Here is a 25,273-nt window from a genome sequence, read left to right as displayed (position 1 = left end):
GTGGGGCTCTAGCCTGGTGATTGGCCATTGTGTGCATCGGATGCCACGTACGAGATGGGACACCAGCTGTTGTGGATGGCTAGGGGTTGAATACAGGCTGTGTCTAGCGCTTTTCTCCTGGCATCTCCCTGAGCTGTTGGCAGGTTCGTTAAAGATTAACACCCTGCTTTCTCTGGCAAGAAAGTCAGTGCCGGTTTCCTGGCCACGTTTGGGTAACTGTTCTGCTTTCATAAAACCACCCCCTCATTCATCCACTTCTGCTGCAGGTTCCGACTAGAGACAGCAGACTTCGCCATTTCCTGAAATAGTTGCTGAGGGCTTGTTCGATTGCAGCCATGGTACACCCCAGAGGTGGCTGCAGTGTAATTTGGGGGGGTCAAAGGCGCTGTGTAAGTGTGAGCTGCCATTACTCTCCTGGCTGCTCTTGGCCCTGGTACAGGCAGGTGCTTCACTCCTCCAGTCCCGATTTAAAAGTAGGTCTGTTCCAGAATGGCAGATGGTGGCGTGTAATCGAGCCTGGAGAGGAAGACTTTGGTGTTTCTAAGCGTTGATGTTCCAGTAATGACAGGGTTTTGTATTTGTTTTACTGGGGGGGTGAGTTTGTTTAGGGGGGAAAAAAGCAGAAGACCGAAAGAAAGAACAACAAAAGTAAAACTGAGACGTCTTTAACACAATCACCTCAATTTAGGCATCCTTAGTAGACACATCCTTAAGTGAGGGGCCTTTAATCCAGCCATCCTTAATGTGTATGTCCTTAACTGAAGCATCCTTAGCCCTTCCATTTGGAATCATCCCCCCATTTATTCAGTGGTGAAGGTGGGAGGGAATTGCTGGGGAGGTCGCGTTGGTTTCCTGGGAGGCAGGGGCACAGTGTAGCAGCTGGGGGGGGGGGGTCTTAGACCACGGAAGGAGGGAAGCTGAAGCAGCAGTAGGTAGCATGGGAGAGGTGGGCAGGCACCAAAGGATCCAGCTGAGAGGAACCCAGGGAGGATGTATGCTGGGTGCTGCTGCACCAGCTGGTTGAGGGGAGTAACTGCCATTGGATAAGCACTTGGGGTGAGAAGGAACTTCATCAAAGCTGACTCTGCCGTGGGCATTGGGTAAGGCAGTGTGGTTGAGTTGATAGGGCACTGGACTGGGACTCAGGACACCTGGGTTCCATTTCCAGCTGGGCCACTGACCTCCAGGGTGACCTTGGGGAAGTCATGTCTCTGGGCCTCAGTTTCTTCTTCTGTAAAATGGGGAAAATGGGCTTTGTAACGTGCTTTGAGATCTGCTGATGGAAAGTGCTGTTGTAAACTCTTGGGGGGCAGGGCCTGTCTTTTTGTGCTGTATTTGTATAACACTTTGCACCGTGGGGCCTTGGTCCATGACGGGGGGAGCTAGGCACTATGGTAATATAAGTAAAAGCTAGGTGGTGCTGCTATTTACAGAAAGGGCAGGAAACCCTTTGGTCACTGAAGCTGTCCATGGCTCAGCACTTCAATGGCACAGTGATATTTAAGGGGGAGGGCCCTTCTGCTTCTTTGTCATGGGTACATTAACTCCCGCTGGGTCCCAAGTACGACACCGATGATGGAGTGTTAGCCCCAGGAATTACACTGAAGCCTGTTACATGGGGCAGCCCAAGGATCCAGCCATGCTCAGTTGGCCTAGTAGATGTACGTTGTGAACTGGGAGACAGTTGGATCTCTGAAGAGAGGGGTTGAGGGGGGGGTCCTTGGGGCAGATTTCATTGTTGGCTGCAGGAGGCAGGTATGTGGGGCTGGCTGCAAAGCAGGGTGCTGGAACACTTTTTAGAGTGGGGGTGCAGCACCCCACCCTTAGCCTTGTCTGTGCCCCCCCCCCACCGCACCTAGAGCTGGGGCCAAGAGCAGGGCCATGGCTCTGGGAGGGGGCGATGTGGACAGGAGTAAGGGGGCCACGGCTGGGGCCATAGGCAGAGCCCTGGGCACGGGGCTGGCAGCTGGGAGCCCGCATGCAGGGCTGGGAGAGAGCCCCCAGTTGCAGGGCCAGCAGCCGGAGCCCCGCATAAAACCTGGGGGTGCTGCAGCCCCTCCCCCCCCCGCACCCCTGGTCCCTGCACCTGTGCTGCAAATGGGGGCAGATGCAAAGCATTTAGACCAGACACAAGGGACAGGATTTTCAAAAATGCCTAAGGCCATGTTGGCACCCCCCGTGGCACTGCTCCGGGGAAGAGTGGACGCTCCTCCATCAACAGGAGGGTTTTTTCCGCTGATGCAGTTACCCACCTCGCCGAGAGATGGGAGCTGGGTCACTGGAAGATTTCTTCCATTGGCCTCGCTGCGTCTGTGCCGGGGCTCAGGTTGGCATCGCTCCCTCAGGCAGGGCGTGAAGTTGTTCACGGCCCTGAGCGATGAAGCTAGGTTGACCTAATTTTTCAGTATAGACCAGGCCTAAGGGAGTCAGGCACCCAACTTCCATTGCCTTCCCAGGGGAGTTAGGGGCCTAACTGGCAGAGGTGCTTTTGTACCCCCCGCCCAGCAGCCTGGCCCTGGCAGACTGACGGGTGAGTTGCTGTCCTTACCCACCAAGCCTGGATGCGTGGCGTGAGCGGCTAGAAGGACACCGGAGAGCAGCGGGTCGGGGGGGGGTTGCTTTCAGGTGTTGGGGCGAGCTGAGAAAATCCACATCGTGGACCTGTTGTCGTACCACAGAGCCATCTGCTGGGCACAGGAGATGCCAGTCAGCCACCGTTATGGAAGGTGGGCCCCCTTCCGCTAATCCTTGTCCCTCAGAGCAGGAAAGCCTGGGCCTTTGTTTGAGCTCTTACACCAGGTGTGAATCAGGAGTGTCTCCTCTGTCTTCAGTGGAGTGACACAGGCGTCAAGCTGGTGAGAGGGGGAAATCCAGCTCCCTGTCTAAAGGCGGCAGGGGGCTCTGGAGTGCAGGCATAAAGAATAGGCAGGACCCCACTGGGACCAGAGTCACCCCCACCCTCGGATACAGGCCCAGGGCAGGCATGGTGGTAGCACGAGAATCCCCCCAGAGTACGGGTCAGGGGCGTTTCCGGGAACTCCCTCTGGAAATGGGCGGGAGTCATCCCCAGCCAGGCTCTCTAAGCACAGGGCCACTCCTCCTTTGCCCAAGGATCCTGTTTACCCTGTTGTTCCCCACAGGGGCAGGCTGAGCTACTGGGCCTCCCTCAACCTCCCCGAGGGCTCCTGCTGGCCCATCCACAGGGACTCTTGGACCTCAGGACTTCCCTTCTGTAGACATGCACCGTCAGCCAGTGGAGCGATGGGGACACCCAGTGCCTGCGGAGGTGAATGTCAAGCCTGCCCGTGTTACATGGGGTGGGACCACAGGAACCAGCTCAGGTGCAAGGGATTGTATCGTGGCTGGTTGCACGGATCCCTCTGCTGCCTGTATCAATTCCCTAGGGATATTCCAGGCTCTTGTCTCTTCCATGGGGGCTGGCAGCTGATAACCGGGCTGGATATTGACTAGCACCATGCTGAGCAGCTGAGAGAGCCCCTGTGTGCAGTAGGGCCGGGTACAGAGACCTACCCAGCAAGCAGGGAGTTAACACCAGGCTTCAGTCCCCCAACTAGGGCAAAGTTGTGAAGCAAGGGAAGGGAGTCGGGGCCCAGCCAGGGAGGCAGGTGGCAAGAGGTCTCAGACTCTGAGCAGGCAGAGCCTTGTCTCCCATTTGGCAGGGGCCAGCTCACAGCCCGAGGTGAGCCCTTTGTACGAACTGCGTCTTGGCTCCTAGAGCCCAAGGGAGGGGAGGGGACGGGACGTGCTGAGTGAAAAGCTCTTGCTGGCCCCAGACCGGCAGCTGTGCTGTCCCAGCCCCCCGGCCCCTTCGCCCAAGCATAGCCTGCTCCTTAAGGGGACGGGTATAGCTGGGATGTTGGCATGGGCCCTCCCTGTGGGGGATCCAGCATTGAGGCAGGCATCCTGGCCCCGCACCCTCTGGCTGGAAGCAGCTGCCATAGCCCAGCCCCACCCATGTATCACAGGAGGAAAGCATGCTGAGCCCAGAGACACAGACACACCCTCCAGGCGGGGCTCATACACACAGTGCTTTTATTTGTGGTCTTCAGCCAGAGAGACCATCCGGCTTGGGACAGGGGCCTAGGATGCAAGAGGGGCCCATGTGTCCAGGTGCAGCAACTTGCAGAGAGCCTGACAGAAGGCCGGACACACGAGGTAGCGGCTCAGAAGCGCTTGCCCAGGGCTTCCTTTGTAATGAAAGAGGGGCCGGGGCTCAAGCAATTGTTTTACTTCCATAACTGACATGGCAAGGCCAGCGGTGCTGGGGCTCTGAACTCCCTCTTTGAGCTGCCCCAGCGTCTCTGGGCTCTGAACTGCCAAGCCCAGAGGTGCCGCCCTGTCCCAGATTAAGCACTGCTCTTGCCTTTTGCAAAAGAAACACGAGCGTGTTGCATTGGCTAATGGCACAGTTTGGTGCTAGGGGTTATGGGTGCACTGTCCTGACAGCAGAGGCAAAGAGGACACACTTTCTCTCCAGCCACCCACTCAGCCTGCTTAAGGGAAGGGGCCGCCTAGGCTCTTCCACTAGGATTGGTTGCTGGGTGGTGGGGGGCTAGTCTCGGCTCAGCTAAGTTTAGGACTTTCTGTTCGGTGTTGTGGGCGTGGCCCAAGGCCGTGTCAAGAGGCAGGAAGGGGGAGGATGCACGTACGTGTTTCCTGGCACATAGGCGTGTGCCTTCGAGGTGGATCTGTGTTTCCAGAGGCCCCGTGGAAACAGCCAGGTCTCATCCTTGGGTAGATGATGGTTAGCAGCAGCTTCTCTGGGCTCCAAAAGCCTGATTAGCACGGGACTCGCTGCAGGCCCTGGGCAGTGCTCAGAGGCTGCAGTGGGTTCTTAGGCTCTGGAGCATGTGACTTTCTGCATTGCCCGGCCTTCCCTTCCACCTGTTATCTCTAGCATGCGACGTCAGAGCCTGGGCTACATCCCACAGATACCATCCCCAGGAGCTTCAAGCCCAAGAAATTCCAGAGGCGTCAGAGGGGGCAGTCCAGGAGAACGTCCCCCAGAGGAGGAGAGTGAGGGCACTTGGGGGGGGGGGCACAGGGGCTAACATGAAAAGGGGAGTGAGCAGAGGGGAGAGATGAGGAGGATGGAGAAGAGCAGGGGGAGATGGAGGTAGGGCAGAGCGGGGTACATGGGTGAAGCTGATTTGCAGAGGATGTGAACCTGTTACCGCCCTTCCCACCCAGGACCCTTGGGGCTGTAGCTCAAGCGATAGCCGGTCACACCTTGAGCTCTGGTGGTCCCTGGTTCAAGCCCTGGTGTGTCAGCTGAGATAGCGGCTCTCATGTATGCCCTTCTCTGGTACGTGGGGTACAGCATGCAGAGGAGGCTGGGAGAGAAAGCCAAGGTCCCAAGGGATGAGGCAGAAGATGTTCTTGAAAGGAGGGTTCCTCTAAGAACCTCCCCCTGTCCTGCCTACAAAAAGCGAGAGCCTGAGGTCAGGATTTAGCCCAGTCTAGAGGCCCCTTGGGGAAGCTGGATCTCGTTCCATTCACACTTACTCTCTCTTTCTCTCTCCCATCTGGATTATTTCCAGCTGATCTGCCTGGGCTCAGGTCCTGGTCTCTTTCCAGACTTTGGCTTATGCTAGCTAAGCTGCTTCATTTTTAACAAACTAGACATGGCTCCAGGGCAGTCTCCACCTTCATCTCTATGTTCCCTTCCTGAGCCCAGCCTAAGACAAAAGGCACCCTCCTCTCTCTGCTGCTTTGCGTTATTATTAATAATAAAGAAACCAGCCACCCAGCAATGCAAACTTTAACAAGCTCTCTCTCCCAGGAGGTAGGCAACTGTTGTTGTTATAGATGTGGAGAGAAGCTAAGTGACTTGCCCCAGGCCACAGAGGGGCTCAGTGGCAGAACTGGGACTCAGGGCTTCCTGGTCCTGTGTTGAGACCATAGGGCCATACCTCTCTCTTGAAGTGTCTAAAAGATGAGGCCTGCATCCCTCTCAAAATGGACTGTATCTGATGCTGGTAAGTGGCACCGTGAGAGTCACTGTTCAGCGCAGCTGCTGGGGAGGGAGGTTTAGGGTCTGAGGTGACGTCAGCCCAAAGGAGAGGGAGGGTCCTGGAATTATTTATAGCCAGCTCGCTCGTTCCCCCTACTCCAGCCTTGGCACCACTCCAAAGCGACGCTGGGGGTGGCTGAAAGGGCGTCGGGCGAGTGGGGCAGGGGAGAGCAGTGAGGTTTTTTTTAAAGCTTTCTAAGGGTTGGTGCATTAATGGACCCCAAACCAGCTACTCCCAGACTCTGCATAACCCAGTGAGGAAAGATGGGGGACACACACACACACGTAATTATATACTCTCAGCCTGGCGCTCCCGCCTCGTCTCTGGAAGCAGCGTCATGCAGAAACCATCCAAAGCCCATGGAGGACCCAAGGGGTCAGCTGTGGTGAACGGGACCCGGTCTAGCTTGAGGGGCCATGGCCCGGCTAGGGCTCCACCATCACGCTGCTGTTGGTCACGCGGACCCCGTACCATCCTTTCCAGAAGAGTGTGTCCTGGCCTCCATGTTCAAAGCGCACAAAGCGAGCCCCGGGCCCATAGTCGGAGAAGGTGTGGGAAAGCTGAGGGGGCAGAGCGAGACACAATGGCTTCCTGGAAGTCACAAACCACCCCTGAATCTCCCCTTGTGGAGTGAGGCTTTGAACCCTGCCCTGCGGGGATGGGGTCACTAGTTGCTATAGGGAGATGGACTATCTGAGGATCTTCGGGCCCCACTGCTACGCTGGGGCCATCAGCAGCTTTCCCCTTCCGGGCCACTTCCCTCTCCCCCACCCACTCAGGTGGGTGGGTTGGCAGGTCACTGAGCTGCATGGAACCCAGCCTCATGGTCACAGCTGCACAAGAGGAGGGAGACCCCCCCCCACACACCCAGCCTTCACCCCATCCTGCTCCTTTCATAGCTGAGCTCACCAAGGGAAGCCCCTTCCCATCCGGCTTTGCTTGTGGCCCTGGGCATGCACTGCCCTGTCCCGTTGCCCTGGCTCTGCCCAGCCTCTCGCCGGGACTCACCTCGGTCCAGTTGGCAGCATTGTCCTGCGGAATGGCGACCGTGTCGCTCTGGTACTCGGCCAGGACGTCCTCGTGCTCCGACAGCAGCTTCACGTGCAGCTGGTAGAGGCAGCCGGCGTCGCTGCGACCCGCGTACCTGCAAAGAGACCCGAGCTGCCAGCCTCACCCCTCGCGGCCGCTCCGCAAACAGGCCCGGTGCTGAGTAGCGCGGCTGGGCCCGGGCTGGGCACCGTTCTACGGCAAGCACAGACAGGGGCAAGCCATGTCCAGAAAGCAAAGCCCCAACTGCCCGGATTACTGTGAGCTTGTTCCAGGCTCCCACCGCTGCTCGCTGTGGGGGAGCGCTGATGTAGACACGGGGCTGGTGTTCTCCTCGGTGTGTCTGCAAGAGGCACGGAGCACTAACCTGCCACCTCTGCTACCACTGATGGATCCATACCCATGTAAGCTATGGTGGGAAATAGGGGTCAAAGAAGCCCAGTGTAGACACAGCTCCGGCCTCTCCTCATCTCCCTCTCTCTGCTTCCCTTGGCCTTTCCCCTCTCTCCCTGCCAGCCCAGCACAACCGCAACCCCCCTACTTACCAGTCCTTTGCCACAATTTTAGGCTGGGTTGTGTCCATCAGCTCCTCCCAGTAACCCTCAGCCCTGAGGTCGATGACCTGAGACTTGCGGCACCACCTGGAAGACAAGAGGTTACCGGGTGAGCACAGCCCTGTTTCCTCATATGCCAGCGTCGGGTAGAACCCAGCCAGAGAAGAGGGCAGCCTTACTCGTAGGAGGTGACGAAGTATTTGTGGACTCCATCACTGGGAAATTCTTTTCCAAAGTCTCCCGGCAGGTCCTCAATTTTCCAGCCATCACCTCCGTTCTCCACTTCCCCCCAGTGCTCTAAATTCTCTGCAGGTAGCAGAACAAGAGAGAGGCTCTGGGTTACAGTCACGTGGCTTCAAAAATCTTTCACCTTCCTACGTGGAGATTTCTTTAACAGATCCAGGCAAGGAGTTTGACTTGTGTTGTGCTTTACTCCACAAGCGAGCCCATTGACTATCTGCAGTGCAAGGTACTGTTTGGTAGGACGGTTGTAATCTGGCCCTCGATTCTCTGCACCACTGCTCTGATCATTGCCTTAGCAGCCTCCCTTCACTAGAGAGCCCTGCCCAGCATTTCAGGCTGGTCTAGGTACATATTGCAACGGTTAAATTACAGGTGTGACGTTAAATTGCTGTGACTTTGTGTGTGGACCAGGCCTTAGAGAGATGCTTGTGGGGTCAGATTTAAACCAAAAATGCCAGGTTGGTAAAAAAAAACAAAAACAAAAAAAACCAAGCTTTTACAAACCCCAACATTGATCATAATGGTTCCGTGATCATTTAAACAAGTCCAATGAAAACTCTGTTTATTGTATTTCAACATTCCCAGGGCTGCCACAGTGGATTAGTGCAGGAGAGGACTGATCCGTTTCCTTCTCCAAGCTGAAATCAAATGCACACAGCTAACACTTGGCATCAGTAGGGACAAGCTCATTAAAATTTTTAAAGCTTTCTTAAAGCGTTCATAAGAGAGAGAGGTTTTCTTTGTAAAGTTGGAGCCAGGATTCCTTGCTTAGCCTTGTTTAAACCCTCCTCTAACGTGGTCAGAACAGACCAAAAGATCCACGACCACCACCACCACCCTTTTGGCTTGAGCGTTTTCAGAATTATATTGGAAAGTTGGGAGCAGATCTGCTCAACTGTTGGTGAGTGATACAGCCAGAAGCAGCGTGATCCAGTGGTCTGTAGGCAGAGCAGGAACCAGGGGTTCTTGAGCTCTAAACTCTGCCACAAACTCACCGTGTAGCCTTGGGTACGTCATTTAAAAGCAGATTTTTCAAACAAACACTGCCCATGTTCTCCTTTGAAAATTCCCCTTGTTGTTTTTGTTTTGAGACCCCAATAGTAACCAAACCCTATGCAGAATCCTGGCCCAATGGAGACCCTTTGAAACCAACCCTGTAAGTGAATTGCCACTGAATCCGAAGCAGAACCAAAAGGCACCCAGGTCTCAGACCCTGCAGTCCTGTGCCTTGACCAGCACCTCGTCCTTCCTCCTCTTTGTAAGCTGGAGTGGAAGCTCCCAGGTTGTTCGGGGAGGGTGGCTTACAGGACTTGGGAAGGGTAAAGCACCACAGATGGCGGTGATGTTGTTATGCTGCAGTGGCCGCTAACCACGTGGACCTGAGCACGTGCCCCCTCCTGGAAATCCCAGCAGGTGCTTGTGTAAAGAGGATCCAACACCTGGCCACCATCCCTGTTAATGGAACCCCCAGGCCAGCTGCTGTTGATTTAGTCTCACACGCAGTGAGACAGGTGCTGCATCTCACCCCAACCCAGGGCCTCTTAAAGTGACCAGAGCTGCACAATGCTCAGGAACCAGCCCAGTCCTCCCCTCGCCGGGCGAGGGTGTTACAAAGTTCAGTCACTCGCCTTCGCCGCAGGGGTTCTTGATTAAATTCCTCTTCCTCTTACTCAGGAAGTAGAATGTTTGCCAGTTCTCGGCCTCCTCTTTAGGCTCTGCCCCGGTGAAGCCCTCCTGCTGGCACTTCAGGGTCCAGAGAGCTGCTCCGTCCACGAGGTTCTTCCACTGGCAGCAGACCAGGCGGCACGCCAGCACCAGCTCCACCGCGGGGATGGATGCCAGGATCTGGATCAGGACGGCTTCAGGGAGGGAGTCCATCCTCCGGCCAGGCTGGGCGGAGCTCTCTGAAAACAAGGGGAGAGGAGTTATACCCCTTGAGCAGGTAATTGGTCCATTTGGGGCTGGTATCCCACCTATGGCATTAGCCAATGCCTGCAGCCTGAGAAGAAGGGGGAAAAGACAACCCAGCCCATCTTGCAGCAGTGTCATCACGCACTAGTGTCCAAGGGGGAACGAATTCCTCCTGACCCCTGAGCCCCTTGTACCTTGAAACATGAGACTAGGCTATTCCTATATTAAGTTCTTACAGAACTGCAAGAACTTTCTTATTGAAGCCTCTGACTTCTGGCAACAGTGAAGTAACAGAAAATTAAAATGTAACAGCCCACGGGTGAAGCCTGTGAGTGCTTGAGGCTGGGCATTTTCACTAGCCAGCCTGTGCCTCGGGAGTGCAATCCTTCCAGAAATTTGCTTATGCAGGAACCTGGCTGTTTGTAGCAAGAGCTGCAAGACACCTGGCCTTGCTAATGGTTTCACTTCCAGATGAAAAGCTGCAGGCATCCGGGTGTTGGGTTTCCCTTCATAAGATGACTAATGTCTTGGTGTATGCCATGTAATGGTGCCAAGATACCATGGTGATGGACGCCCTGTAAATCCTTAACAATGCGTCAGATTTAGTTGGGTGCGTTCGAAATTTGCAAGCCCTTCATATCACAGTGGCCCCTTTGCTCTCATGTGACAGGACAGGACAGAGTGATGCACTTTGTGTAATGTCACATATCTCAATCGAGTCCCCTCTGACTCTCCAGTCCTCCCTCCAAAGCCTAGGAATCCTAACAACAGGGTCAGAAGTGTCCCTTAGCACTCACCCTGCTTCAGTGTGTGGACTCGGAAACCTTCCTTGTCACTGAGCCGAGCCCACCCCTGCAGGCCCAGCCTTTGGAGCCAACTGCGACGGAGTAACCAGAGATGAGTGTGCGGGTTCCAGACCACATCATACATATGGGATGCACCATGACGGTGCTTTTACCCCATCTGACTCCTGCTGTTGAGAAGCAGCTGAGGCTGCAGCAAGGTGCAGTCTGGAGAGGATCTGACCAGATTGGCCAGGAGCAAATCATCGCTTTCTTCTAGCGCTAGGCTCTATTCTGTCCATCTTCTGAGTGCTGCTGGGAGCGAATGGAACCAAGCGGGCAAACCTGGCATGCCATTTGGAGAAACCTTGGCTACAATATACAGCCAGGCCACCCCCACGAAGTGCTGTCACTTGAGTAAGGCAGGGCAGGATGCAGAGGCCATTGCTGTTGGTATTCTGAACCCAAAAGCTCAGAGCTCCAGGTGTCTCCCGTCTGCCCTGCACTGGCATCAGATGGCAAAATTCCACAGCTACGAGGGGCTGTATCAGCACCCTGCCACCCAGCCAAGTTACAAGCTCAGCGTTTAACATGAAGGAAATTCCTGAAGGGCAGAACAAGCCAGACTCGGATCACGCAGGCTGCAGTCCCTGCTGACTTCATCTTCTGCAGCAGCTTTGCTGCACCCTCCCTGACAAGCTCACTGAGTCTCCGGACTAGCCAGACTCATCGGTTCTCCTTCAATTTCACCGCCTTGCCCGAGTCTCGGCCCCCGCCCTGCTTTCACGTCCTCCCCTGTCCCCTTCCCAAGAGTCTCCCCTTCACTTAACCTGAGTCCATAATAAACTGAACAACTTCCGATTCCAGTTCTTTCCCTATTGGGGGGCATACCCTGGTCTCCTCTGCCAGGTGCCCTGCCCTTCCCAAACCTTTCCTGTGCCTTGTTCCCCTATCTGCACAAGCCTTAAAGCTGCACTCTCTGCCTTGCAAAGAGAGCAGGAGCGCTGCAGGGTTAAAGCACCTGTCCTAACAATGCCCGTAACACAGCAAGGGTGCTGCAGCCTCTCCAGCAGCATCGCAGCCCTGCAGGGAGAGAGGAACAGGAGATGCTGAGACGCTCCTACCTCACTTGCTGCTCCTGAGACGGCTGCACCGTTCTGGATTGGTCTGTCGCAGGCAAGTAACTGATGCTGGCTCCGCTCTGCTAGAGCATGGAGCTGGCAGAAGGGGTTCCTCTCTTAAAGGGGCAGCGCATCATCCGCTGCAATCCAGGAGGCTCTCGGGTATTGGCTCTTGGGATATTGCTGACCTGGCTAGAGTGTTACCTAGGGGTGTGTGCGTGAGTCTGGGAGACAGGGACTCCTGATTTCTAATTCAGGCTCTGTGTGAGCTTGGGCAAGTCACTCTGCCTCCTGACCAGTCAAAGGGGGACAGGGTGTTTACACCTACCTCCCGGGGTGTTGGGAGGATGAACGTGCCCTTTGGCACCCTGTATTGCCCCGGCATTAGGTGTTTCATACAAGAGCCCAGGGCAAGGGGAGACCAAACTGCACGTTAATGTGAGGGGCCAAATAGGGCCTGCTGTACAGGGCTCACTCCAGCTGTACCCCGGATCTATCCCTGACGCTCTGCTCTCCACCTCCGGAGGGCACTGCAGCATTGGAGGTGCTTGCCCACTTTGAGCACTGGCTGGGGGGCACCCGGTGGCTGTGAGATGCAGGTTCTCATGTACCACACTGCTGAGGGTGGTATAAACAGCTAGATAGATTAGATAGAAGGAGGCTCCCGTAGGGTCTGGCTCTCTAGAGGCAAAGAGAAATCCCAGCTGGGGTGTAGGCCAATGCCACCTTCCATACCCAGCTACTAGGGAATGGGAGAGGCTAAGACCCGGCAGCTCATCCTCACAGATTCTGTTTTGTGTTAACAATGAACCACATGAGTAAATTCAATCTCTAAGTGCAACTGACATTCCCTTCTCGAATCTGCCCCCTGCCTTACTGTCGTCTTCTACATCCGTTTGGGGGCTCTCCTCATCCCCTTGGGAGATCTGCATAACCATGCCTCAACTCCTGTTTCCGCCTCCTCCCACCGTCTCACGCTCCTCTCTCCTCCCCAGCGGCAGGCAAGCAGCCGTATTCTCCAAAGCGGCCGTGAACTTGTGGGCACCTCCACTTTTTGGGTGCCCAACTTGAGACCCCTTGGGCCTCCTTTTCAGAAAGGTCAAATGCCTGCAGCTGTGATTGCAGGAGACCTACTCACATGCATAGAATTACTAGTGTGCATAAGTGCTTTCAGGAGCTGAGCCTGCGCTAGTTGCCTGGTCCAAGTCGAGTGACGGGCGGAAAGAGAATGGGCCCCGTAACTCTTGTCGTTCTGCATGCAGGGCTCAGGAATGTGCTCAGTGCTTTACCCAGTAAAGCCAGCGCCAAGTGACAGTGATTAGCCACAGGAAGGTCAGCGTTTACAGTAAGAGCATGATGTGGAGATTCAGTTTTGTTAAGAGCAAATCTTTACAGCTCCTAGGCACTTAGCATTTTGATTGGTTTTGGTATCGATGGTGAAAAGTAAACTGGGTTTGTAAAATGATTTCACTCCTAATCATCCAAGTGTGATTAGCAGCTACGGGGGTGGAGAGGGGTTTGTTTATAACTTTTTTTTTTTTTTTTTTTTTTGGTCCTAGACATCCCCTTACTCTCATTTATCTAAATCATGTTTCTTGTTCTTTAGTTGAGTGAATGCCCACTCTGTGCTAGACGCTTTCCAAACACTTCTGCTCCAAGGAGCTCTCAGTCCATGGCAGAGGGTTGGGCAAGAACAATAATTACTTGCGTACATAACTCACAAAAATGGTTCCCTCTGTCTGAAGGTTTTTTTTTCTTTTTTAATAATGAAACTTTTCCCTTCATTTCGGTTTTATTCTTCTGCCTCTTGTAACTTTAATTCCTCCCTGTTAAAGTACATTTTTCCTTGAGATGAAGCAGATTCCTATACCTGAATAGCCAGATCCAAGTGATAACAGACGCTGTGGGTACTATGCAGGGTCCCCCCCCCCCCCCCCCGCTGTCCACCCAGCTCGGCCCAAGTCTACGCGAGCAGTGATTTGCAGCGTGGTACGGCGATACTGGCCAAGCACGCCTCTATCAGCGTCCCTGCACTTCTGTCTGCACAGCCGCCTCTAGTGTCCGGCCTGTCTGCCAGCGAGTGTAGACGCAGGTATACAGGCTCACTTTTGCTGGTACAGGTTAGGGGGCCTGCAGTCACCTCCCACCCCGACCTGCAGGCCCCCTAACCTGTATCAACAAAAGTGAGCCTGTATACCTGCGTCTACACGCGCTGGCAGACAGGCCCCACACTAGTCACGCCTCATGGTGCCCCTGTCCGACCTAGCCAAGCTGCCAGGAGTTCCTAGCATAGCTCTTCCTGGGTGCTGCTACCCTGTGCTTGTCCCTGTAGTACCCAGCCCGTCTCCCTTTCTCACTCTTCAGCTTTATGGTTTACGGGGGCTGGGGAAGCGCCCAGGAACCCCAGTCGTGGCGCACGACCCCGGTGCGCTCGGTGCTGTACAAAGACCAGCCCCTGCCCTGAAGAGGTGACTGTGAGGAGAAAGGAGAGACCAGGGCTGGCTGACCGCCAGAGGGAGCTCAGGGCCGGCGTGACGATCGCGGCACACCGGCAGTTTTACCTTCCTTCTCCTCGGGCGGCCGCGGCAGCTGGCCCCGGCTCCTGGACGCCGGGATCTGGCGGGCGGTGAGCTGGCGCGGGGCAGGAGGGAAGCGGGGCTCCGGGGGCGCCCCGCGGGGGGTGGGAGCCGGGGATCGGGGCGGGCGCTCCGCCGGGGTGGAGGGAGGTCTGGGCCCCGCGAAGGGAGGGGTCGGTTCGCACTTCCTGGCCCTAACCCGGGGGAGGAGACGCAGGCGGCGGCCCGGAGCTCGGCTGCAAGCGGCTGGGGCAGCCTGGCCCGGCCGGGCGGAGACAGGGTTTCTCCGCCCGGCAGCTGGGCAGGAGCCGGGGGCGAGGGGGCCCCGCTGCTGCCCGTGTATGGGGCTGGGGGCCGGGATCCCTTGCGGGGGTGAGTCGGGCTCCGGGAGCGGGGAGGGCGCTTTGCATGGCTGAAGGGAGCCCGTGGTGCTGGGCACCCCCCGGGTGGTGCTGGGCACCCCCCGGGTGGTGCTGGGCACCCCGACACATTTCCCAGGCGCCAACTAATGGTACCAGCTTGGAAATGCAAAAACAAAAAACAAAAAAACCAGATTTCCCCCCCCCTTCCCGCAAGGCAAGCCTGCCACAGCCCCAACCACAAGGCAACTTCGCCTCCCCCCCACCCCCACCTTTGAATGGAGTTTCTCTTTAGCACATGGCTCAAAGTCCAATGTAGCGGTGGCCTAAGGGCCAGATGTTCAGAAATATGGAAGAGCCTAAAGACATAGATGCCGTGGGGGGGTTTCAGAATCACCTATGCAGGTTAGATGCCTGACTCCTGTAGGGGCTCACGCATCCAGCTAAGCCCCATCTGCATTTTAGACACCTAAATATCTGGCCTTAAGAGCCTTGCATAAATGGGACCACAGTTCACCCTTGGTGAGAGATATTGGTGGCTATCAGGTTCCATTTTTGCCAGTGTAGCCACAGCCTCAGTGCAGCACTCTGGGATGTCTGCCTAGTGCAGTGCTTTATAAATCTGACTTCCATGTCCTAACTCCCTTTCCTCCTCCTGCCTTTCCCCTCTCTCACCACAATTCAATGGGAGACCTGCTCTGCTTATTGTGTTCACACCCTTTCTGGGCGGAACGTGCCTGGTGACTCTCTCCCTGGCCTGCATTACAGGCTGCTGGGGCCCAAAGAAAGATGGCAAACATCGGTGACCTGCCCGAAGATGTCCTGGTGGAACTCTTTTCCCTGGTCCCCGCCCGGGAGCTGATCTGTAACTGCCGGCTTGTCTGTGTCCTGTGGCGGGATGTGATCAACTTAGCCACTGTGTGGAAACGCAAGTGCCAGCGGGAGGGTTTTAATCATGAGAAGTGGGACAAGACTATCCAGGACTGGAAGATCTTCTACTTCCTCTGCAGCCTGAAGAAAAACTTACTCAAAAATCCCTGTGCTGAAGGTTTGTTCCTTTTTATGGGAAAGTGGGGGTGGGAGGGGAATTCCCCAGCAGCTAGGAGGCTGGTCAGTTCATAGCCTTGCCCAAGGCCTAATCTTTCGGGCCTCGCCTGTGCTGTGGATTTGCCCTGGCTACAGCCATCCGTGTTTGGCTACTGATCCAGCTGCGCTGGTGCAACCATTAGCGTAGGCTGGTAAAGCTGCACCTGTAACCAGGACAAATCTCCAGCATAGGCAGGGCCTCGACAGCATGCAAGTGGGTAGCCAGTTTAAATGACACGGTGATAAAATCATCGGCTGCTGCACCCTTGGTCCTTCCACTCCCCCCAACCTGCGGTGGCCCCAGTGCAGCTGAGCAGTGGGGAATTGATCCTTAGGTCGCTCTAGGATAGGCGAAGGGGTTTGGGCAGGCTCGCGCTCCTGTGGAAGTGCGTAGCGGGAGCCTTTGGTACGAGGCTGATGTAAAGGGGCGGCAGCACGTCGGTTTGCTGGGGGGCCTGGTCTGTGCTCCAGCACTTGGCTGTGACTGAATGCTGCTGTTTAGAGGGAGTGCTGGCTGACAGCCAGGCTCGCCCTTGGAAGAAATGGGTAGATTAGGCTGGAGGAGACTCTGCAGCAGAGAAACTAAATACACCTTGAAATCACTGGGAATGGATTCCCAGTCTTCTGCGATATCCCGGGGACAAAGCTGCCACCTCCCACCCCGCCACTCGCTTTTTAAAGTGAAAACTAGATGCTTGCGGAAAATTGAGGTGGGGGCTGAAAACTTCACGTTCTCTGACCCTTCTGCTCTCCCTTTTGGGGATTAGCCCTCCGTTGGGTGGCCTCACTGTCCCCTTTCTGATCCCTTCCTAGAGAGCTTTGAGTTCTGGAATCTGAAACCGAATGAGGGAGATAAATGGAAAGTTGAGGACCTGCCTGGGCATCACGGAAGAGACTTTCCCAGCCCACAAGTGCGCAAATATTTTGTCACCTCTTATGGGTAAGAATCAGATTCTCGTGCTCTGAAACTGGGCCTGGAGGGAAGAGGGCACCCTGGCAGTTTGTTTGAGAATGGGTGGAAGCGGGTGGAGCTGGGCCCAGGAATAGAAAGAGGAAGAAGTAACTAGTTACCTTGTGGAGATACAGGGGGAGTATCCTCTCTGCCCTCTTATGAGGCATACTGCCACCCAGGCAGTGTCTCAGGGGCACCCAATGGCTATAAAACCAGTAGAGGTTTTTTGGTGGAGACGGGAAGCTCCTCACAGATCAGATTTTTGTTTCTCTTCTGATAGAAGCATTGGCCAAACAGCTTGTGTAAAGGTTTGGGAAATGGGTTATAACCTAGACAGAAGCTTTCCTCGCAGTCCTTTGCCGGTAAAATGGAACGGAGTTTGTTCCAAACCTGTGGGACAGTCGGATTCGGACTCTGTGTGTGTGTCTGGGTCCAGCGACCCCCAATGAAAGCAGTTGAGTAGGGGTCAAAAGTGAGGATTAGCTGCTGTTGAGTGGGCAGGATGTCTGCTGCATGACACCATGTGCTGTCTGGGCTAGCAGCATGTACCGCATGGTACCTGGGTGTTACTAATCTGGGGATGAGCCCTGGGCTTTAACTAAAGAGAACCACTAAACTCCAGCGGAGAGACGAAGAAGTAGGCTCAAATACAAGTTGCATGTGATGCTAAAAACTTACATGATCTGTTCCCAGGAAGTGTCTAAAGTCTCAGCTCATTAACCTAAAGAAAGAGGGTTACTGGGATCAGCTGATGGATGAAATACGGCCTGATATTATGGTCAAGGACTGGTGAGTGCATGCATAAGAACTAGGCTCTCTGCATATGCCAGGACGACTCTGGATTTCAGCTGGGATGACATCAGTGGAGTTCTTTGACTCTACCTCCAGGGACTGTAAAGATTTAATAAAGAACAAGTCAGACTTGGGTTCTGTTCCTGAGTCTGGAAGGGGTCATGATCTAGTGTTGAAAGTCACAGAGCCAGGACTCCAGAATTCTGTCACTGGCTCACATGATGTCTGTGCCTCAGTTTCCCCTCCAGGGCATGATGATACTCCCTGGTCTGTACAGCTCTTTGAGGTACTCTGAAGAAAAATGCTAGGTAATAGTAATACCACCTTTGGGTTACTACAGAACTGGTGATGCCATTACAGATATGGGGTACACGCTGGCTTTCCCATCTCACTGGTAGGCTTCAGCTCCATTTCCAAGTCCCTGTATAAAATGACTAACCCTTGCCATGCCAAGAGCAGGGATGGCTTGTCTCTGGCAATGGACATCGCCAGAAGGGTGACTGTCCCGGCAGGTGTGTGTATCTTCCCAGTGCCTGACCTCTCTCTGTCTCTCCAGGTATGCTGCCAGGTTTGACTGTGGGTGCTGTTATGAACTCTCTGTGCAGCTGCTCTCTGCAGACTACATCGTCCTTCACGAGTTCCGACCCGAACCAGTGGTCATAGAGCAATGGAGTGATGCTGAGTGGAGAGAGGTGAGGAATCCAGGGAGTAGCTGTGTGGGCAGCAGCTTTAAATCAGTGCCGTGTTTCTAACATGTGACTCTAATCTGAACAGTGGCGGGATAACAATGGGTCCTCCTTCCCCAGCACATCTGCTCTCTGTGGGCATCCAGCCCTAAAGTTATTCCGTAGTGGCCCTGCAGAAGCCACACAGCTGTGTGAGAGTGAGCTAGGTTCAGTAGGGATTGCAGATGCTCAGCGCTTCCCGCATCTATTTCAACATGGAGGGGTGAAATAAATGCCTAGCGAATAGAGAACATGACCAGTCAGGTCCCTCGTGCTTTGTGTGGACATTCTTCTGATTGAGAATGGAGCAAAACTACTTCTTGAACCTTGACCAACTTTATCATGAGGTTTCGAGGGCCTTGTCTAAACAAGAAAGTTGCCCCAGTTTAATTTTGAATTGGCTCTTAAACCATTATAGTTAAACTGGGGCAAGACACTGTGTAGACACTGTTTTGGTTTGTTTTAAACCTGTTCCTAATCTAACTAAACTAAACAGATAAACCACTCTTAAACCAGAAAGAAAAGGAGTACTTGTGGCACCTTAGAGACTAACCAATTTATTTGAGCATGAGCTTTCGTGAGCTACAGCTCACTTCATCGGATGCATACCGTGGAAACTGCAGCAGACTTTATATACACACAGAGATCATGAAACAATACCTCCTCCCACCCCACTGTCCTGCTGGTAATAGCTTATCTAAAGTGATCATCAAGTTGGGCCATTTCCAGCACAAATCCAGGTTTTCTCACCCTCCACCCCCCCACTCTCCTGCTGGTAATAGCCCATCCAAAGTGACAGCTCTCTACACAATGTGCATGATAATCAAGGTGGGCCATTTCCTGCACAAATCCAGGTTCTCTCACCCCCTCACCCCCCTCCAAAAACCACACACACAAACTCACTATCCTGCTGGTAATAGCTCATCCAAAGTGACCACTCTCCCTACAATGTGCATGATAATCAAGGTGGGCCATTTCCAGCACAAATCCAGGTTTTCTCACCCCCCCACCCCCATACACACACAAACTCACTCTCCTGCTGGTAATAGCTCATCCAAAGTGACCACTCTCCCTACAATGTGCATGGTAATCAAGGTGGGCCATGTCCAGCACAAATCCAGGCTTTCTCACACACACACCCCTTTTTTTTCCCGGGGACACACACACACACACGAACTCACTCTCCTGCTGGCAATAGCTCATCCAAACTGACCACTCTCCAAGTTTAAATCCAAGTTTAACCAGAACGTCTGGGGGGGTAGGAAAAAACAAGGGGAAATAGGCTACCTTGCATAATGACTTAGCCACTCCCAGTCTCTATTTAAGCCTAAATTAATAGTATCCAATTTGCAAATGAATTCCAATTCAGCAGTTTCTCGCTGGAGTCTGGATTTGAAGTTTTTTTGTTTTAAGATAGCGACCTTCATGTCTGTGATTGCGTGACCAGAGAGATTGAAGTGTTCTCCGACTGGTTTATGAATGTAGCCTATTTCCCCTTGTTTTTTCCTACCCCCCCCCCTCCCCAGACGTTCTGGTTAAACTTGGATTTAAACTTGGAGAGTAGTCAGTTTGGATGAGCTATTGCCAGCAGGAGAGTGAGTTTGTGTGTGTCCCCAGGAAAAAAAAAGTGGGGGGGGGTGAGAGCCTGGATTTGTGCTGGACATGGCCCACCTTGATTACCATGGACATTGTAGGGAGAGTGGTCACTTTGGATGGGCTATTACCAGCAGGAGAGTGGGGGGGTGGGTGGAGGGTGAGAAAACCTGGATTTGTGCTGGAAATGGCCCAACTTGATGATCACTTTAGATAAGCTATTACCAGCAGGACAGTGGGGTGGGAGGAGGTATTGTTTCATGATCTCTGTGTGTATATAAAGTCTGCTGCAGTTTCCAGTTTCCACGGTATGCATCCGATGAAGTGAGCTGTAGCTCACGAAAGCTCATGCTCAAATAAATTGGTTAGTCTCTAAGGTGCCACAAGTACTCCTTTTCTTTTTGCGAATACAGACTAACGGCTGTTACTCTTAAACCAGAGTAAGAGCACACCGGAGTATTTTAAGTTATACTGGAACAACTTTCTTGTGTAGATAAACCCTAAATTTAAGGGACACTGGCCGCGTCTGTTCTGTGTATTAGCCCTGACTTTGCAGCTTTCCTTGTGTATAGGAGGGTTTGCTCTTGAGCATGTAGGCTGGCTGTTGGCCACAACTGATTGAAGTCAGGGTAATTCCCAGTGTAGACAATGCAATTGTCAGAGGAATCATTTTTATTTTATGTTTTAAACAAATGTCCTGACTGTTGCTAACCCTATTATTAAAACCTGAGCACTTTAAAAATTGAATGTGCCTATTCGTGTTCTAGTTTGGTTATTTTTCATCATGGTGAATGTGAAGCTAGACCAGTGTAGTTTCACTTCTGTCTCCTGCTTTTAGCAAAACTTTTTGTTCGGTTGGTTTGCAAGGCTTAAAGGAGAAAATTTAAAATCCAAATACTTCCAAATAAACCTGCCACTACAGGAATTTAACAATAATCGCACTGTAAACAGATTTCTCTATCTCTGGCACCAAATCACCCATCAAATATTAATTGAAAAGCTTTGAAAATTGATCTTTGTTCCCCTCTCCTGTAATGTCATTTGTTTTCTACACTGTGTAAGCTGTGAATCCAGTTTCACTTTCAGGCTCTTAGTTCTTCCTGTTTGGGTTATCATGCTGCCAGGAACTGTTCGCTAACAACCAGCTATTCCACTGGCATTTCCAAATCCTCTCTGAACATATTGCTATAAGTTTTTTGTCAAAGCAAATTTTTATTTGTATAGAAAAGCCAAGCTGAGTCAAATGTCAGTAGTTTCTCTTTAGTGTGTCTTTAATTTTGCATCTGAGTTCCCTGCACCCTTTGTTTTAAGGCCTGTGATGTACCTCTTTCCTGAAAGTATTTTCAAGTGCCTACCTTAGGCCTCAATCTTACTTAAGATGGGAGAGGCAGCAGCCAGAGGAGTGATTGCTAAGCAGCAGCTGGCCCTGAGTGAGGGGGGAAGGGGAGCTGATCTGTCAGAAAAAGAAGGGAAGTTTGATAAAGGTGACCAGAAAAGGATTAAGAAATTGGGTGTGTGCTTTGTATGACTTAGATAAAGAGCTGAAGAGGTAGGGAGGGTGGGGGGTGTTTCTCTGCTTGCTTTTCTTAACTTTAGACTTAGGAGGAAGATTGATTTTTCCTAGCAGCGTAGCTGGGAGAGAGGGTAGATCTCAGAGGTAGCATTTTGTGGGTGCTCACTTTATTTCAATGTTTTCTCAACGCGGCGGCGGGAGGGAGGATAAGCCTCCTAAATGTGAAGCCAGTGTAACTGGTGCAGTGACGTCAGCCTCAGGCCTTGTCTACCCTAGAATGGTTTGTCAGCAAAGGTGGGCTTAAAGGGGGGCCAGCTTCCAGTCACTGCAGAGTGGGGTTGAACACGTGGAGCAGAGCGGTCACTGCTGCAGGGACAGGGGCATCATGGGCCTGTTGCTGGAGGACTCTTGGTTGCAGTGTAGGTAATGCAGCATCCACACGGGCACTGTGCTGGTAGAACAGTCCAGGTGGATGGGCTCAGGTCACTCGAACTAGTGTAACTTCACTGGCGGGAGGTCAGGGCGGTGCTGGCAGGACTCAGATTTGAGCATAGACGTGTGCACGGCTGTGCCAACAGAAGCCGAGTTTTGCTGGGAAATCATCATCATTAGTTGTTGCAACAGTGCCTCAGAGCCTGAGTCAAGGACCAGGACCTATTGCGTTAGGTGTGATGTAAACTCAGAACAGAAAGACAGGCCTTGCCCCACAGAGCAGCCAACCTAATATAAGACACATGACAGAGGGATCCAGACGGGCTGCACAGGGGAACAATGAGCCAGTACTGGCCAGCAGGATAGGCAGTGGTTGGTGCACACCAGCAGCTTAAACCTAGTAACCTAGACCAGGCCGCGGTGATTTCATGGAAGATGCGTCAAAATCCCTGCAACTGGTTTGAAACCATCAAGTGATGATTCTTCACCTGCAGTAGCATGAGTCTGTGCTCAAGGTCCTGATTTAGCAAGGTGCTTACGTCCTTTCCAGTGCTGTGGCTAGGATAACAGTGGTTAAACGCCCCAGGCCCGTCTGCACCACTTATCCCCTGCCATGATGAACTGAATGTGGGAGAAGTTGGGGTCTCTAGTATCCTACTATGGACATCAAGGAGGCTTGCAGGCTAGACAGGGCCTGGATTTTTGATGTGGAACTTTATTTTAACCTTTTTGGGCCTTCTGTCTAGAGCAACACAAGCTTCTCTCTCTTCCAGCTGAGAGAGGATGTTCATGAGCTAATTTCTGCACAAGGTCAGAGCTCTTACTTTACCATAGGGGATGACTACACTGTTTAAAACCCCCCCAAACCAACCCCCACGCTATAGCAACACATCTCAAAGCCTGGGTCAACTGACCTGGGCTCCTGCTACAGGGCTAAAAATAGCCCACTTGGGTGGGAGCCCAGACTCTGAGACCCACCTTCTTGCTGGGCTGACCTGCCTCTGAGACTGGCTGCCTTGGCTTATTGTTGAGATTTTTGCAGTACAGACATGCTCACAGTCACAGGACTGGGGCTGAGTTCCTGATGCACAAAGAAAGATTTTTTTTTCCCCCCTTTCTTTCCCCTCAGATCTCTTACACCTTCCACAACTATGAGGCTGGAGTTCGTCACATCCTGTTCCAACACGGAGGACAGGACACCCAGTTCTGGGCAGGATGGTATGGGTGCAGAGTGACAAACAGCAGCATCACCATTGAGCCAGGGATGTCACCGTAGAGAGGCCATGGGGCAGGTGCCAGCTCGGGGCTCTGGAATCAAAAGGCCGCTCATAGCGGTTGAGGTAATCTATGTGAGCTCTTCCAGTTCAGACTTGGGCTGGTGTCAGCGTTTTGGTTTTTTTGCTACCCCCAGCCTCTCCGTGACTGTATTTTCATACCCTGTCTGAAGAGCAAGTGCTCCTGGGTGACACCAAGCCTCCTACAAGCTCTGCCCTCTGAAGTGACTTGTCTTCCCTGCGACTCCACATTCTCTTCATGCATCTCTCACCAGTGACATCAGCTAGGCCAAGCAGCTGAGTGTCTTTCCCATGACAGGGAGTGTGCTCCGAGGCTCCTGTCAGCCAAGGAATCTGCCTCGTCTAACCTGCCTGGCCTTGGCTGCAGCACCTGTTTAAAGGAGACCTTCAAAGGGGGCAGGAACTGAGCGTTTCTATAGAATATCTCACAGGTTTAAGAGCTTGAGGGGGTGGGGAGGATGTAACAGTGTGTACTAACTCAGCACCCTGTCCCTCATCTCCTCCTCTGTTCACACTAATTGAGCTTGGATTGAAAGACAGGCCCTTGGCAGAGGAGGCCAGTTAACTGTGTGGGGGTAAGGCTGAGGGGCTTGGTGGGTGGAAATATCTCCAGCAGCTACACCCATGGAAGGAAGAGGGGGAGCCTGGAGGAAGGCAGAACTGGCTGCTACTACTCCTGTCCCCCTTTGCTTCTGGGTCAGGGAATGCTGCAGGCTCGCTGTAAACCAGGAATGGACCTTTTTGGCCTGAGGGCCACATTGGGGTATGGAAACCATGTGGCGGGCCATGAATGCTCACGAAATTGGAGATAAGGGTGTGGGAGGGGATGAGGGCTCTGGGGTGGGGTAAGAAATGAGAAATTCAGGGTGCAGGAGGGGGCTCTGGGCTGTGGCAGGGGATTGGGGAACCCTCAGGGGTGCAGGCTCTGGGCAGTGCTTACCACAAGTAGCTCCCGGAAGCATGTTCTGCTCCGGCAATGAGGCGGTACCTGCAGACGGGGCAGTGTGCAGAGCCACCTGGCCATGCCTCCACGTAGGAGGGGGGGGGTCATGTCGGCTGAGTCCTGGGAGCTGCCCGGTGCTGGGCAAGCCCCCACTCCCTGGTGGGAGTGCCGGAGCAGGGCAAACCCCCGACCTCGCTCCCCAGTGGGAGCTGAGAGCCAGATTAAACGGTCTGATGGGCCGCCTATGGCCTGTAGTTTGTCTACTACTGCTGTAAACATAAAATACACTAAACCAGGGTGGTGGTGAAGGAGAACTGGTGTGGTTGTGGTCAGTGGTGAAGGCCTGAAGGAACTCTCAGGGGACCACGTGTGGACAGGGACCTTTTGTTGTTTTCCCTACTTTATTGTCAGGATTTTTAAGTCTTTATTGTGGCACTTTGCTTTGGAACACGAGCTCTCTCTCTCCCCCTAAATTAGGAGCTAGGGTTGTTTTGAATCTTTCAAGAGCTTTGCTTCCAACTGTTAATAGTCTGAATTAAAGTGTTTTCTTGGTATCTCTAATCAAACATCTGGGTTCTCCAGGCAGCCACAGAAGTTCCTTGGAAAATAAGGTGAGACTCCTATGTGTAGTGTGTAAAGCAAGCAACAACAAAAAATTGCACAGCCTCTTTTATATGCTGAAAACAAAATCAACCGACTGGACCTAAGCCCTCTTCCCCCTGTATGTCACCTTGCCATGTTTCCTACAGCTTGGAAAGAAACTAGACCCTGATTTCATTCTTGGGTGACAGCTGCAGATTGACTAAGGAAAGTGAAGCTGAGGAGACCAGGTTTGTAGCTCTAGAGAACTCTCTCCCTGTACGCTAGCCCTGGGCATCATTGCTTTCGTGTGTGGATAGAGGGAAGGTGCAGAGTGATCCTAGCACCCAGGAAAGGGAGTTGAGGGTGAGGAAGAGAGGGGTTATTTTTCTCTTCATAAATTGTCTGCCTTACACCTGAAGTGCTTATGCTAAGGGCTAGCCAGTAGGAATGAATAAAGTGATATGTATATTCCTAGTCTTTCTTTACTCTCCTTTGTCTAATGAAGTTCTGCTCTCGGATACTGGGAGTAGGGCATCAGGTGATTCCATGCTGGCTGTCTGACTGATTCATCATCAAGGGAGCTCAGTTAAGTAAAGGTGTTTCTTTGCCAACACAGTCTAGGGCCCAATAGTCAAACGATGCTCTTCCCTGTTCTACCCTCACCACTACAAGATTCTGTGGGCCCCTTTGAGGCCTTTTGCAACCATGTTTTTTCTAAAGGGTGTTGTATAA

The 25,273-nt window shown here is 53.1% G+C and overlaps 2 protein-coding genes across 2 annotated transcripts; one reads left to right on the top strand and one right to left on the bottom strand.

Moving 5' to 3' along the window:
- Positions 1-6,282: 6,282 nt before the first annotated feature.
- Positions 6,283-14,318, bottom strand: FBXO2 (F-box protein 2). Its single transcript, XM_077837144.1, has 6 exons — positions 14,255-14,318; positions 9,508-9,783; positions 7,816-7,942; positions 7,628-7,723; positions 7,044-7,179; positions 6,283-6,595 (listed from the first exon to the last, which is right to left on the bottom strand). The coding sequence occupies exons 2-6, from the start codon at positions 9,755-9,757 to the stop codon at positions 6,461-6,463; spliced, it is 744 nt and encodes a 247-aa protein (XP_077693270.1). The 5' UTR covers positions 9,758-9,783; positions 14,255-14,318; the 3' UTR covers positions 6,283-6,460.
- LOC144276794 (F-box only protein 6-like) lies at positions 14,232-24,996 on the top strand. Its single transcript, XM_077837143.1, has 6 exons — positions 14,232-14,319; positions 15,397-15,676; positions 16,528-16,654; positions 17,360-17,455; positions 18,015-18,150; positions 22,851-24,996. Exons 2-6 carry the CDS (start codon positions 15,418-15,420, stop codon positions 22,995-22,997), a joined length of 765 nt encoding a protein of 254 aa, XP_077693269.1. The 5' UTR covers positions 14,232-14,319; positions 15,397-15,417; the 3' UTR covers positions 22,998-24,996.
- The last annotated feature ends 277 nt before the right edge of the window (positions 24,997-25,273 follow it).

This window comes from Eretmochelys imbricata, chromosome 18, assembly GCF_965152235.1.
Source record: "Eretmochelys imbricata isolate rEreImb1 chromosome 18, rEreImb1.hap1, whole genome shotgun sequence".
NCBI classification, from domain to species: domain Eukaryota; kingdom Metazoa; phylum Chordata; order Testudines; family Cheloniidae; genus Eretmochelys; species Eretmochelys imbricata.
The sequence above is the reverse complement of the archived record's forward strand: the minus strand, read 5'-3'. Positions and strand labels throughout refer to the sequence as shown.